This window comes from Mauremys mutica, chromosome 12, assembly GCF_020497125.1.
Source record: "Mauremys mutica isolate MM-2020 ecotype Southern chromosome 12, ASM2049712v1, whole genome shotgun sequence".
Lineage (NCBI taxonomy): Eukaryota > Metazoa > Chordata > Testudines > Geoemydidae > Mauremys > Mauremys mutica.
This window is the reverse complement of record NC_059083.1, coordinates 37957497-37973240: the sequence shown is the minus strand read 5'-3', so window position 1 is coordinate 37973240 and position 15744 is coordinate 37957497. Positions and strand designations below refer to the sequence as shown.

Sequence of the window (15744 nt, the reverse complement as noted above, 5' to 3'; positions counted from 1 at the left end):
GCCCAGGGACCCTAATGGTAGCAGCTGTTGGCAGCCAACCTTTCACTGCCAGAGTTGCTACATTTCCCTGGGCCACTTCCCCACATCTCTCCTGCTTCTCCCTTCTTCACCCTTACCTTAGGGCTCCCTTAACGATGGTTTGAGGATGTCTGCATTAACCAGCCCTTCAGCCACTCTTCCTCTCCTCTGGCTCCCTGGCTCTCCCCTGCCTCACTGGAGTGAGCCCTTTTTATAGTATCAGCAGGGCCTTAATTAGAGTCAGGTGGTCACATTAATGGCCTCACCTGACTCTTTGCAGGTTAATTAGAGTCAGGTGTTCTCATTAGCCTAGAGCAGCCCCTGCTCTGGTCAGTCAGGAAACAGAAAACTGTTAATCCAGTGTCCAATATATCTGCCTTCTGCTATTCTGCCGTACCCAACTGGCCTGGGTCTATCACACAATGAACTGCAATGCAATATAAAATCACTGCCACTAACATGGGTGGGTGATAAAATACGAGCAGAATGGTAATTAATGCTGAGGACAGGGCAGTGACACAGAACAATCGGATCCCTTGATAAGCTGGCCCCATTCAAAGAAAACAAGTTTAAAAAGAACCAAATAAAAGGTCCTATGCCTATCAGCAAAGCATGCAGGCCTCACCTACAGAATGGGGAAGTGTATCCAGGAAAGCACTACCTGTAAAGAGGATTTAGGGGCCATTCTGGGCAAGCCATTCAACATGAGCACCCAGTGTGATGCTGTGGTGACCAGGGCTAACGCCATCATTAGATGTAGGAAAAGAGCAGTGAGTAGCATAGGGAGGTGACACACCATCAGTAAGACTGATCCTGGAATACTGCATCCAGTTTTGGCGTCCACCTTTGAAAAAGATTTTGAAATATTGGAGATGGGGCAGCAAAAAGCAATGAGGGCTAGAGAAAAATGCCTGCTAGTGAGCTATTGAAAGAGCTCAGCCTGTTTATATTATCAAAAAGATCAGGCGGTGACGTCATTGAAGTGTTGAAGTGACTTCATGGAGAGAAAATATTGGATATTAAAAGGCTCATTAATCTAGCAGAGAAAAGCATAACAAGACCTAGTGGCTGGAAACTCAAAAGAGACCAATTCATATTAGAAATAGGGCACAAATATTCAACAGTGAGGATGAATCACCAAAGGAACAAACTAGAAAGGGAAGTGGTGGGAATTCCCCATTTCTTGATATCTTCTAATGAAGACTAGATGCCTTTCTGGAATCTGTTTAGTCAAAAGCTAGTTACTATGCTATACAGAAAACATATGATATGCAGGGTGTCAGATTAAATGCTCTAATTGTCTCTTCTGTACATAAAGTCTGCCAATTTATGAACAACTGAGTGTAGCATGGGGAAGAGCATCTCGTGTTCTACTGTGTAGTCGGTGTCATCCCACAATGAAGAGTCATTGAGTGGGGTGATCCAGGGGAAGCAGCTCAAACATCCAGTGTGGCTGGACAGGGGCAGGACATCAGCACTGCAGGGGAGGGGTGGGTGTGGCAGTGACATCACAAAGGCCTTTGGCAGAACCTCAGCCTATTGGACAAAGGTGATGGGGAGGCGATGATCTCACAGAGAGATCTTGACATCAGCCAGGCAGGACAGGGGTGCAGGACAGGGGCAACCTTGGAGATCCCTGTGGCTTTGCTTCAGCACGTCTCCTTCTCGAGGTCTCTCCTTGAGGACTGAGAGAGAATTCACTTTCACATACGTGAGCACAAGGAGGACCCTCTTCGGAGTTTTCTCCTTTTCTTTTCTTGATTTTACTAGAAAACAGACGTCCCTGTATAGAAGGTAAGAGCCTCCGAGAGGTTTGGAACCTGTTCAGTCTGATCCATCAGGTGCTGGCTGAATTCTAGGAATGGAAAATACTAGATTGTGGGGGCAACATTTTATTTCCAACCTAGGACTTTGTCCCTTAGAATCACTGGGGACATTGGGGTTTCTCCTTTTTGTTTTCCCTTTTCCTCTGTCCCTCCTATATCTGCCATCCATCATACCATCACCTACTGCAAGTGAGTGGCATTAAGGTTCCTCGGTGCTTCCCCTGTCTGTCTGGAGAGAGGCAGAAAGAGGGGGAGAGAATATCTCCAAAGGGGGATTTCATTTGCAAACAGCCCCCAAGAGTCCCTCACTCTCAGACTGGGCAGGGGCTTCTCCAGAGCCGTCTCCAGTGTCTTTGGAAAAGTCCCAGCAGTGGGGCTCCCAGCCCTTCCCTTGTGGGACACTGTTCCCCAGGCTGAGAGTCTCTGAGCTGAGCCAGACCCCGTGAGCTGCAGACAGGGGCGGCTCTACGTTTTTGGCCGCCCCAAGCAGTCATGCCCGGGAGGCGCCCCGGAGCCGCGGGAGCAGTGGACCTCCCGCGGGCATGACTGCGGAGGTTCCGCTGGTTGCGCGGCTCGGCTGGACCTCCAGACAGTTGGCTGGTCCGGCGGCTCCGCTGGAGCTGCCGCAGGCATGCCTGCGGGAGGTCCAGCCGAGCCGCGGGACCAGCGAACCGTCCGCAGTCATGCCAGCGGGAGGTCCACTAGAGCCGCGGGACGAGCGCCCCCTCCGCAGTCATGCCTGCGGCAGGTCCGGTCGTCCCGGGGCTCCGGTGGACCTCCCGCAGGCATGACTGCGGCAGGTCCACCGGCCCAGCCTGCCGCCCCCCCGGGAAAGGGCCGCCCCACGCGCGTGCTTGGCACGCTGGGGTCTAGAGCCGGCCCTGGCTGCAGAGCATGGAAATCAATGGGGAGTGAGAAGGGCCCTGGTCTTCCTGTGCCTCGGGTCTTTGTTACTGCGAGAGAAGAGGGAAAGAAGGTGGCTGGTGGCTGTAGGGAGCCCTGGGAGGAGAAATAAATAGTTAACGATGAATCCTAGGGGCTTTGTCTTTTGTGGTGAAGGGTTTCAAATGGGTCTGCATGTCCATTCTGCGTGAGGGGGCTGGTACGGGGTCTCTGCAGGGAACTGCGACTCTCTGCTACCTCGTCCCTTCCCCGCTGGGCTGCGAGCCCGGGCTGACATCGGGCAGAGGGGCACCACCAGTTTAATAATACTGCGTAGGGCCCCATAAATCCTAAGGACGGCCCTGGGTAAAACCCCTGGCTCAGGCTGCCTCTAGAGACACAGCCCAAAGGCACTGACTTCTAGGCCTGATTAGATGCCAGGGGCCAACCAAAGGAAGCCAATCGGGGGTAGCAGAGCCCCCTGAAAGACCACATCAGGGACTGGTGATCTCACCATTATCACCTGACTCTGCACAGACTGGCCTAGTGCCTGTGGGGAGGGTCAGTGAGATGATTATCAGACAAACTCTGTGTCTGGGCGTGTCCATCCATCTCCTCATCCTCTTCTCCCAGGTTCTGGCTGCAGAGGGAAAGGTTTGCCCAGTAGTTAAGGTGCTACGTTAACATGCACAGATCCAGGTTTTGCTCTGTGTGAAGTCAGGTAAGTCATTTATTTTGTCTGGGCCTGAATTTCCCCTCTTCTAAATGGGGGTAACAACCTTCCACATCGCACAGCACTAGAGACATTGTGTGAGGAGGAGAAGGGGACAAATGAACCCATGTGCCTTCCCTGTGGTTTGCTGCTTGGCTTGTAGTGAGCATGCTCACACAGACTGAGCATGCTCAGTTACCTCAGCTGAAGGCACTGCCCTGACTCTGCCCCCACACTACTGGTAGGTACAGGTGTCTCTGCACAGCAGTATGGTGAGTCTAAGCACATGGAAGTTTGTGAGTTGCTCAGACAGTGCAGGGATGGGGGCCAGGTAAGGACCTGCAATAGCTAGACATGCAACAATTTCCTGTCCATATTAAATCACAAAAACATCACACTGGGATTGTCGCAAGATTTCCTAATTTCACACTGACTCCTTCACTAGCTGCTGTTTCTCTTAATGCCACAGCTCTTGGAATCCTATGAGTACGTGACAATCTCAGCTCTCACTTTAACAAAAGAAAGTTTCTTGCTCTCAGGGCTGAGTAGAAAAGGTTGAATACGTGACCAGAGCCAATCCTGACTGCTCACAAACAAACAAACAGTCCAGAATATAATATTTTAGAAGAAAAACCCTCATGCTTTCTTCAGCAGCCTCTTGATTTTTGCTTATATGGTGCTGGCAATACTGCCTTGGCAGTGATCATTTCAGGTTTTCAGGCCTGGCTTCTCCAGCAAAGGCTCTAAGGACCTAAATATAAAAATGAGCAATCTGAGTGATTCCTTTACTTCACCCCCATCCAGAGGGCCTGTGCTCATTTGCTGCTTGGGCCCACAGCCCGGCTCTATGCACATTCCCACATCTTGCCCTCTCTGTTTCCCTATCTGTTAACTCTGCAGTTTTAGATAAATGATGGCACAAAATTAGGGGGCTTTCCATGGGGGATGGGGATTTAAGGCCTGAGTTCTCAGTGGCACAGTATTGCCAACCCCAAACTTTTGAAAATCATGAGTCAGGACCCCCAGAATGATGTGATGCCTTTTGTGAGACTAAAAAATAAAAATAATAGTAAATGTTGAGTTCTTTTTATTCGCCTTCTGATTCTCAGACTTTAGGCTGACTCAGGTCACATTTTAAGTTTTTCTCTGCAACTAAGACAACTAGAAACTTCCTTTGTTTAGGTCCCTAAGTTCTGTTTGCTAGAAGCTGGGAATGGGCAACAAGGGATGGATCACTCAATGATAACCTGTTCTGTTCATTCCCCCTGGGGCACCTGGCATTGGCCACTGTTGGAAGAGAGGATACTGGGCTAGATGACTATTGGTCTCACCCAGTCTGGCCATTCTTATGTTCATGAGATTCATTATAAAATCCTGAATGTTGGCAACACTTTTGACACTGCGTCTCCTTTACACTGAGGCAGAGCTTCCTTAGTGTACGTTAGAATCAGGTTTTTGAAACCTTGATTCCATCTTAAGCAAGTTTTTGGCCTATGAATTTAATATCCCTAGACTTGAAAGGATTAGATTTTATCGGTAGATGTCAGTAAATGTTGATTTCACTTTGCACACACAAACGGATGAAAAAACATTTCCATTGATCAGAACTGAAATTTACAAATAGGCACAGTAAGAAAAATGCTGCTTGAGAACTTACTAGAGTTTAATTTAAGGAGATTTACTTCGCATGTTTTGAAATGAGATGTTGACAATTTGTGTTTTAACAGTTACACTTTTTAACTTTTTGAATCTGTGTCTACTGTCATAAAATAACTATTGTCTGACTAAAATATTGTCTGAATCCCCCCAATTTCCCACAACTGTGAACAATAATATTGATAAAAACTGAAACTGTGAAAGTTTAAATAGATAAATACAAAAAAAGTCTTACAAATTAATATTAATCTTATCTGTCAAAATTACATATTAAATCAAATGAATTCTGCCAAGGCTAAATATCACTCCTTAGACACACAGTTCTGTCAGCTCATCAGGACAAGGGGAAGCTGATGTCCGTGTGAACCCCAGTGACTCCCCCAACACACACCAGCAGAGGGGGCTGATTGCAGGACCAGAGCCTTGTTGGGACATTTCTCACCAAAGCCCCCAGGGCTGGAACGTTACCGGTGATCTGGCTCCAATCAGCAAACAGCCTGAGTCAGTTCCAGGAAGGGAAACACCCAATTGCTGCTGCTGCAGGCGGGGCATATTTCTGAGCTCAGGAAAGCGAAACTAACCCCGTGTCACTGTCCAGAGGGAGCCATGGCCACAGACAACCCCGTGGAAAGTCTCCAGGAGGAAGCTACGTGCCCCATCTGTCTGGAGTATTTTAAGGACCCAGTGACTATAGACTGTGGGCACAATTTCTGCCGAGCCTGCATCGCCCAGTGCTGGGAGGGATCAAATACAGACGTCTCCTGCCCTCAGTGCAGAGAAACTGTGCAACAGAGAAACCTCAGGCCCAACAGGCGGCTGGCAAATATTGTGGAAATAGCCAAACGGCTGAGTTTACAGGCAGCAAAGGGAGCAGGAGAGGAGAGGGTGTGTGGGGAACACCAGGAGACTCTGAAACTGTTCTGTGAAGAGGATCAAACTTCTGTCTGTGTGGTTTGCCATCTGTCCCGGGCTCACAGAGATCACAGGGTGGTTCCCATAGAGGAGGCTGCCCAGGAGTACAAGGTAGGGAATTGCTGTTGTTAGCCAAAAGGGCTCGTTTCCCCCTGGAGCTTACCTAATTACACCAAGGAGGCACGGAGACAGGAAGACGAGTACCACACCCTTTATTGATCGGTCAGCTGAGCGGGTGTTCCTCTCGGCTAGTGCCAGAGAAAGAGACACACCTTTCATGGCCAAGCGGCCTACCTTTATAGCCGGTAACAAACAACTTAGCCTACGTTTGTCTACGTCATTTGGTTGACCTGTAGACCCTGTACATGTATCTATTAGGGGATAATTGGATATGCAGGATACATATATCATTTTGTGGGGGCTACAAGATACATACAGCTGTTGAGGATACATTTGTCATTCTGAAGGGGAAACAAGATACACCCGTCGACCCTTTGTGCTATATACTTTGGAAACATTCATGGGAACACAGCTGCATATACTGGGGAGCCAACATATACTTGGGGAGCCAAATAAAACTGATAAGCAAAATAGCTGACATAGGTAAATACACGGCCTTCAGTCTAATAAGTTCTGTAAGCTTTCCAACACGGTTTGGGCAAGCATAGCATAACTTTGGTTTACTCAGGCCTAATACAAAAAGGCTTCATTAGCACTATGATTTTCCAACACTGTCAAGTTTAATGGGTAATAACTTTGGGTTTTAAATTACAGGCTGATTTCACTGAAAGTTGCCTGGCACAGGTGTGACGCATCATTCAGCTCTGTAAAGCCTTCATTGTGTGGGAGATGCCATAACAAAATCAATGATCTGGAAGTGGCGTAGCCAGGTGGAGGGAACAGGGGGAGCGATTTAAAAAAAAAAAGGTGCCACCCGCTGTGGTGCTTTTACTCACCCGGCGGCGCTCTGGGTCTTCGGCGGCACTGAAGGTCCCACCGCCGAAATGCTGTCGAAGACCCGCGGAGCGAGTGAAGGTCCCACCGCCGAAATGCTGCCGAAGACCCGGAGCACTGCTGGGTGAGTAAAAGTGCCACAGCGGGGGCACCTCTTTTTTTTTGATCGCTCCCCCTGTTCCCTCTGGGTGAGTAAAAATTAAAAAGGTGCCAAGAAATTGACAAGGCGCCACTTGTGCTCAGTGACGAAGCAGCCGCTGCCCTGCTCCAGAGTTTTTGCCGCCTCAAGCAGCGGAAAAAAAAAAAGCCGCAATCGCGATCGGCAGCAGCTCCACTGTGCCGCTTTCTTCTTCGACGGCAATTCGGTGGCAGGTCCTTCCCTCTGAGAGCGACCGAGGGACCCACCACCGAATTGCCGCCGAAGAGCCCGACATGCCGCCTCTTCCCCTTGGCCACCCCAAGCACCTGCTTGCTGGGCTGGTGCCTGGAGCCGGCCCTGCCTGCTCCTACCCTAGCTACGCTACTGGGTCTGGCAGTGTGACAACAGAATCAGAATATCAAGTCTTGAAAGATACCTGATGTGGGAAACTTTTCTCTGAGATTCTGAATGTTTTTCACACTCAGCTTCCACTGCTGAAATAAGGGGACTCGTTACACAACGGGCAGTGTTAACAATCAGTGAGGTTTAAATCACACGAGCTGCAGGCCTGTCTAGGTGAGTGTGTTACCTTCAGACTGGAGAACTGATCATTTAAATATCAACACTGTTAATTATTTTGTTCCCTGCGGAGAGGGAGAATTACAGCTCTGCACCATTTATTGCCAGTGACGCCTCCTTCCAGTGCCACAGGCGGGTGATGTTTGGGAGATGCCACCTCTTATTTCCCCCCAGTAAAGGAGGACCGAGCCCAGCAGAGCCCAGGGGTACATTCCAGCCCCATGAGGGGAGTCCAGCCCCTTGGAGCCAATCAGCAACTCCATCCTGTTTTGAACAATGCACCATTTGAACGGAACATGTGTCTCCTTTTGGTGACTCATGTGGGCGGAGCTTATTTTGTGGGTGGAGCTTCAAAGAATCCAGCCACCTTTGCCCCTCCCCTATTCTGATCCCTGCTCATTTATGAAGCTGTTTTGCTGGATGCAAAGGCTGCTTTTCCGCCTCCTGTCTCTCACTAGCCCCTGCTGGCTCCATCGCTCACTGCTTCCCTTCAGCAGCACCGCAGGGGTGTCACCGAACAGCTCCCCAGGAGCTCTCAGCATCAGCTGCAGCAGCAGCCTGGGCCCTTGGACAGAGAGCAGGAGAGAACTCGAGGGCTCAGAGAAAAGAAAAAACATGAAACGGGAAGGGCTCTGGGGGGCTACCAGGGGTGTTGCACAGAGTGGGGCTGACGGGGCAGGAGCACATTGCTGTGCTGTGTGAATGAATCACACGCTGTCAAAGGGGAAGAGAGCCCTGGGTTGTTACAGCTCTGGGGCAGTTATAATTATGGGTGGCACATTCCCCCAGACCGAGTGTTCCCTGTTCCTCACTGACCTCCAGCCACATCTCAGCTTCACCCTGTGCAGTTAATGGGACTGCGCTGGCTCAGGTGCTCGGCCGCTGCCTGGGGAGGCCACATGGGAGCCTGGACAGAGGAGAGCACAATGGGGTCTTGTTCCTGGCCTGGGTCTGGGTACAGTGCAGCGAGGTGCTGCCCCAACCTCTTCACTCGCACTGGCAGGAGGGATCGTTCAGAACCTTCGCAGCTGTTTCCCCTCTGGCCTGTGCTCAGTGATGTGAAGCTTTAGCTCAAAATACAGGCTCTGAGAAGTCCTGAGTGTCTGCAGGAAGCAGAGCCCTGGCGTCTCTGCTCCCATGAGGCCTTTGGGGCTGGCAGAGCCCAGTCTGCTGCCTCCTTCAAGGGTATTTTACTGCTCGTGTATGAAATGCCAATATGGACAGTACTGTCCACCCATTGGACAGGCAGACTAATGGCTGTTTATTGCACGTGATGTCCCTGCAGGAGAAACTCCAGGGAACTCTGGGCTCTCTGAGGAAGGAGCTGGAAGAGGCCCTGACTCTGATGTCTAAGGAGGAGAAGAAAACCACAGTGTGGCAGGTGGGTGTCCAGGTTTATTCCTCCCGAGCCCTTCCCCCTGCAGTGTTCCCAGGAATGACGGGGCCGTAAAGCTCCAGGATGAGGTTATGAACCTGCCCTGGTTGTTTGCTCCGTTGCACAGGCTTGGTGCTGGCCATGGGCAGCGCATGCCTCCGGCACTTGGGGAGGCCGGGCATGAGTGCCAGAAACTCCCCGGCACCCAGATCATTGCCCTGCCCATTGCTCCACCCCCATTTGTTCTCCTCTCCCTGAGGCTCCGCCCACACTCCCCTCCTGCTCTGCCCCATGCCCAGCTCCCACTCAGCCCCCTCCCCAGAGGCTCCCCACTCACTGTTCAGTGTTGCAGCTCACTCCTCTCTTCCACTCCCTCCCCAAAGGCCCTCTTGCCTGCTGCTTGCTCCTTTCTCCCCCTTCTGTCTTAACGGTGACTGACGGGGGGGGGGTGCAGAGAGGAGCAATTGGCAGGGCCCCACCACACAGCTGACGGACTCCAGCTGACAGGCGACAAGCAGTGGGTGCTGCAGGTTCAGGGGAAGAGCGGGGGCGAGGCCTCTAGGCGGAGCGCAGGCCGCACTCCAAAGGCAGCAGGTCTGCAACCTGCCCCCAAAGAGAGGCAGGGCCGGCTCTAACATTTTTGCAGCCCCAAGCAAAGACAAAGAGTGCCGCCCCCCCCGAAGCTTCGCGTCGCCCAAGTCCCGCCTCCCCCGAGCGCTGCCCGGCAGAACCAAAAACAAACCCCAAGTGCCGCCCCGTCGCAAGGTGCTGCCCTAAGCATGTGCTTGGTAGGCTGGTGTCTGCAGCCTGCCCCCAAAGGGAGGGGCGCTGCATCCTGTTTGGGGAAGGTCAGCCTCCCCTGGCCTATGGTACCTGCCATCCAGGGTGCTGGCAGCACCAGGCTGTGTCTCTGGTGGGGATCTCAGCGCAGCAGCTCCTGTAGGCGGAGGAGGGGCAGTTTCTGGCCTTTGTGCAGTGGTGCAAACCCACCCCTGAGATCTCTGATAGGGGCAAATTCTCAATATTGGGTGCAGTGTTTTCACTGTTACCGGGCCCCTGTTTCCCTCCTGCAGATGGGGAGGGTGTGTTGGCTGCTACAGCCATCGGTTTTCAGTGGCCTCCATGACAAAGCTCTGCAGCTTCTCTGCAGCCTGGAGGAAACAGTTTGTTCCTTCTCGCTCTGCACCCACCATCCCTGCAGTGAATCTGCCCAGTGCCTGGGCCAGACACTGGAGCTGGGAGGATGATTTGCCCCCTGTGAGTGAGGTTCAGATTCACTGAGCTGGCTGGGCTGGGGGCATGCTGGGAGCTGAGCTCTTCTGAACATCAAACCCAGTTGGGGGTGTGGAGCTCTGTGGAAAATCTGCCCCCAGGGTGCATCTACATGGCCCCAACAGCCAGCTGCAGGCTAGTGACTGAGTAATACCCGGGGGTCTGAGTGGGCTTGTACAGCCTGTGCTGCTGCTGCGGCTTCATAGCTATGAGTACCCGAGCTAGCCAGATCAGAGCTAGCCTGGATGTGTCTACACACGGTGCTGTGTCACCTTCATTGCAGTGTGGACACCCCATGAGTGAACAGAGCCAGGGGCAGGTCAGTGTCAAGCCAGGTGCCGCTCGGCCACTTCGCAGCCTCTGTTGCCATCACGTGGCCACTTCATCCCAGTCAGGGCCGACTCCAGACCCCAGCGCGCCAAGCAGGCGCGTGGGGCGGCATTGTCGGGGCAGGGCGGCATTTGGCTCCGGTGGACCTTCCGCAGTCATGCCTGCAGGAGGTCCACCGGAGCCCCGGGAGGAGCGGACCTGCCGCAGGCATGACTGCGGAGGGTCCCCTCTTCCCGTGGCTCCGCTTGAGCTCCCACAGGCATGACTGCGGCGAGCGCGCTGGTCCCGCGGCTCGGACGGAGCTCCCGCAGGCATGCCTGCGGATGCTCCACCGGAGCCGAGACCAGCGCACCCGCCGCAGACACTTCTGCCCCGGCCGCGGGACCGGGGAAGGGCGGCGCGCCACGCCGCCCTGCTTGGGGCGGCGTAATTTATAGAGCCGCCCCTGATCCCAGTCACCTGCTACTGTCACTATGGCTTTACCTGTGCTTGTCTGTAGCCAGGTGATGAACACATGGGAAAAAAAGTCTGTTCAGATTCAGCTGCCTCTTACAGTGAAATCCCTGCAGGGAGCGTGGGGGTGGGGGAGGGAGGAAGATACCAGCAGCAGGGATGAGAGGAGAAGTAGTTGTCCCACTAGTCAGATAAAAATGGCCATTTACAAGAGCAGAAATGCTCAGAGCTGGGTGCCTCTGGTTCTGCTTCTGAAGCCGTATTTAGAGCCCAGCGGAAGTGGGCTGGTTTCCAGAGGACAGAACCGCAGCAGCTCCCACTGCTGCACCGGAAGCAGCTGGTGCTCAGTTCCTCAGACAATAGGGATTTAGGTGCACAACCATTAACACCCGGGTTTGAATGTGGCCCGCAAAGTGCCCAGCTGGCGCCATGAAGGCAGCTGCCCCTTGGGACAGTCGCTGGGATGGTTCTGAAACCATTGATCATTGCCCAGTGAGAGCGAGTAACGTCCTACATCACCAGAGGTCATGGCCCCATGATCAGCGTCACTCGGCAGAGTAACTGCAGCCCCAGTGATGGAGAGATGAGGCCCCTCAGGGCAGGCCAGTCACCCACTGACAGGGGCTGTCATAGGCCTGAGCCAGGTGGGGGGTATCCCCATGGGCAGGAGCAGGGCCAGGAGGTGGCAGGCCCCCATGAAGGATGCGCTGTCCATGTCTGATGGGGGGCGATGTTAGGGATACGATAAGGCTGCGCCACTCGAATTAGCTGTAGCTCAACAGCTCCCAGGGGCAGGAGGGGAAGGAGGCTGCAGGCCCACGGCCCTTTGCAGGGTCCAGGCCACATGCACAAAGCCTGGGGCAGGTGCCAGCAGAGGCTCCTGAGGGCACTGGGGCTTGAGTTGTCTGAGTGCCCTGTGGCTGCAGCGCTCCCAGGGGCGGGGTTGGGGGTGGGGTGGGGGATGGGTCGGTGTCCAAAGCCCATTGGCAGATGGGCCCATGGGTGATGGAGGCTGCGCTGGGGGCTTGGGTTAGCCGGGGCAGAGGCAGGAGGTGGAAGTTACAGCGCTCAAGCAGCTGCCTCTTCAGACACAGACACTGAGCACAGCCCCTCCCCCACCACACAGGGAGCCGGACAGACAGACGGGTCAGAGCCCTGCACAGGGAAGGGAGGGGGTCAGCACAGGGCACAGACTGGTGGGGGGAAGGGCTGGGGCTCACGTACTGGGGTTTCAGGGGGGGAGGGCTCTGGGGGCAGGAGACAGGGGCGGGGGAACCTGCTGAAGCCCCTGGCCACGTTGGCATCTCTGGGAGAGTGAGAGGGACTTTCCCCAAGATCACTGGGGTTGAGTCACACTGGGGGTCGGCTCCCCCCAGGGTCACCCAGCACCTCTGGGCTGAGCTGCAGGGATGATGGAGAGGCCAGTGCAGAGCAGCCAGCCCCTCCCCCAGCCAGGCTCAGCACCGGCTCAGCATCGTTCCCACGGCTCCTTTCTGAGAGCAGGTAGGGACACAGCTGGCATCAGCCAACCCGCTGCTCTGAGAGCCTGGAGGGCTCCCTAAAGGCTGCGATCCCAGGGGCACTGGGCACATGGGCACAGGGCACTTGGCCAGGCCTGAAAATGCCCTGGGCACCCAACACCCATGTGAGCCCCAGGATGGCACCCAAAGGACTATTAGCACCAGCCCTAGGTGCAGCCCTAGGTTGCAGCCCTGGGAGCAGGTTGTCAAAGAAGGAGCATCGCCCACATCATAGAATCATAGAATCATAGAATTCAAGATCAGAAGGGACCATTATGATCATCTAGTCTGACCTCCTGCAAGATGCAGGCCACATAAGCCGATCCCCCCACTCCTTAGCAAGCGACCCCTGCCCCATGCTTCGGAGGAAGGCGAAAAACCTCCAGGGCCATTGCCAATCTTCCCTGGAGGAAAATTCCTTCCCGACCCCAAATATGGCGGTCAGCTGAACCCCGAGCATGCGGGCAAGACTCTCCAGCCATACCCTCTGGAAAAGGTTATATCATATCATTGACCCATTGTACTGTTTACCAGTGTGGCACCTAATTGACCTATTGACTAAGCCCGTTATCCTATCATACCATCCCCTCCATAAACTTATCTAGCTTAATCTTAAAGTCATGGAGGTCCTTCGCCCCCACTGTTTCCCTCGGTAGGCTGTTCCAGTATTGCACTGCCCTGATGGTTAGAAACCTTCGTCTGATTTCAAGCCTGAATTTCCTGACTGACAATTTATATCCGTTTGTCCTCGTGTCCACATTAGTACTGAGCTGAAATAATTCCTCTCCTTCCCTGGTATTTATCCCTCTGATATATTTAAAGAGTGTAATCATATCTCCTCTTATCCTTCTTTTGGTTAAGGAAAACAAACCGAGCTCCTCAAGTCTCCTTTCATACGACAGGCCTTCCATTCCTCGGATCATTCTAGTGGCCCTTCTTTGCACCCGTTCCAGTTTGAATTCATCCTTCTTAAACATGGGAGACCAAAACTGCACACAATACTCCAAATGAGGTCTCACCAACGCCTTATATAACGGGACTAGCACCTCCTTATCCCTACTAGAAATACCTCGCCTAATGCATCCCAAGACCGCATTAGCTTTTTTAACGGCCACATCACATTGCCTACTCATAGTCATCCTACGATCAACCAGGACTCCTAGGTCCTTCTCCTCCTCCGTTACTTCCAACTGGTGCGTCCCCAGCTTATAACTAAAATTCTTGTTAGTCATCCCTAAATGCATAACCTTACACTTCTCACTATTGAATTTCATCCTGTTACTAATACTCCAGTTTACAAGGTCATCCAAATCTCCCTGGAGAATATCCCGATCCTCTTCCGAATTGGCAATACCTCCCAACTTGGTGTCATCCGCAAACTTTATCAGCCCACTCCTACTCTTGGTTCCCAGGTCAGCAATAAATAGATTGAATAAAATCGGACCCAAAACCGAGCCTTGAGGAACTCCACTGGTAACCCCCCTCCAACCTGACAGTTCCCCCTTCAATACTACCCTCTGCAATCTCCCCTTTAACCAGCTCCTTATCCACCTCTGGATTTTCATTTCGATCCCCATCTTTTCCAATTTAACCAGTAATTCTTCATGCGGTACTGTATCAAACGCCTTACTGAAATCCAGATATATTAGATCCATCGCATTTCCCTTGTCTAAAAAATCTGTTACTTTCTCAAAGAAGGAGATCAGGTTGGTTTGGCACGATCTACCTTTCGTAAATCCATGCTGTAATCTATCCCAGTTGCCATCGGCCTCATGCTCCGGAACCACTCTATCTTTTAAGATTTTTTCCATGACTTTGCATACTACAGATGTTAAACTAACAGGCCTGTAGTTACCCAGGTCACTTTTTTTCCCCTTCTTGAATATAGGAACTACATTAGCTAATCTCCAGTCAGACGGTACAATCCCCGAATTTAGAGATTTATTAAAGATCATCGCTAACGGGCTAGCAATATCCCTCGCCAATTCCCTTAATATTCTAGGATGAAGATTATCCGGGCCCCCCGATTTACTTCCGTTAAGCTGTTCAAGTTTGGCCTCTACCTCAGATACCGTAATGTCTACCCCCATATCTTCATTCCCATCGGTCCCTCTATCCCTATTCCTTAGCCCTTCATTAGCCTCATTAAAGACAGAGGCAAAATATTCGTTCAGATATTGTGCCATTCCAAGATTATCCCTAATCTCCACTCCATTTAAAGTTTTAAGCGGTCCCACTTCTTCTTTCATCCTGCTGTGACAGCTTGTGACGGTGCTTCCCTTGGGAGCTAGCTGAGGTCACTCAATCAGGGTGAACTGCAAACCAAACGGGACAGACAAACCCCAAATGCTGGTGGTTATTCCAATACTTAGGCCACGTTTACACTTACCTGCTGGGTCGACGCGGCAAGTTCGACTGCTCGGAGTTCGAACTATCGCGTCTGATCTAGACGCGATAGTTCGAACCCCGGAAGCGCTAGTTCGAACTCCGGTACTCCACCGCGGCAGGAGGAGTTGCCGGAGTCGACCTTGGAGCCGCGGAGTTCGCTTCCGCGGCGTCTGGACGGGTAAGTAAGTCGAACTAGGGTAGTTCGAATTCAGCTACGTTATTCACGTAGCTGAATTCGCGTACCCTAGTTCGACCCCCGACCTTAGTGTAGACCAGGGCCTAGATTTACCAACCAGCACAAAACAGCTTCTACAGTACCTCACTGGTCACTTAGAAGTCCAAACCACGCAAGTCCCTTAAAGTACCCAGCCTCAGGCCTCCGTCCAGACACACCTGTCAGATATGATGATGATTCCTGAGAATCTTACTTCATCATATAAAAGAAAAGGTTCTTCCAATCCCAAAGGATCAGCCACATACCCAGATCCAATTATAACTTAGATCTTACCCAAAATACATGCTATAGCCAATTCTTATTAACTAAGCTAAAATTTATTAAAAAAGAAAAGAGAGAGAGTGTTGGTTAAAAGATCAATATACAGACAGACTTGAATTCAATTCTTGAGGTTCAGATACACAGTAGAGATGAGCCTGTAGTTGCCAAATGTCCTTTTAGAAATAGTCCATAGGTTATAGTCCAATTTCCATATTCAGGGTGGCTCCAGTCA

At 52.1% G+C, this 15744-nt stretch overlaps 1 protein-coding gene across 1 annotated transcript; it reads left to right on the top strand.

Annotated features, from left to right (window-relative positions):
* The first annotated feature begins 5688 nt into the window (after positions 1–5688).
* On the top strand, positions 5689–9128 carry LOC123346756 (E3 ubiquitin-protein ligase TRIM41-like). The gene is made up of 2 exons (XM_044984218.1): positions 5689–6117; positions 8964–9128. Exons 1-2 carry the CDS (start codon positions 5701–5703, stop codon positions 9126–9128), a joined length of 582 nt encoding a protein of 193 aa, XP_044840153.1. The 5' UTR covers positions 5689–5700.
* Positions 9129–15744: the final 6616 nt, after the last annotated feature.

What these genes read in the sequence shown, in the direction of transcription:
- LOC123346756 (XM_044984218.1), top strand. Translation starts at nt 5,701, where the DNA reads ATGGCCACAGACAACCCCGTGGAAAGTCTCCAGGAGGAAGCTACGTGC. An exon ending in AGGCTGCCCAGGAGTACAAG is followed by an intron (nt 6,118 to 8,963) that starts GTAGGGAATTGC and finishes ATGTCCCTGCAG; the next exon opens with GAGAAACTCCAGGGAACTCT.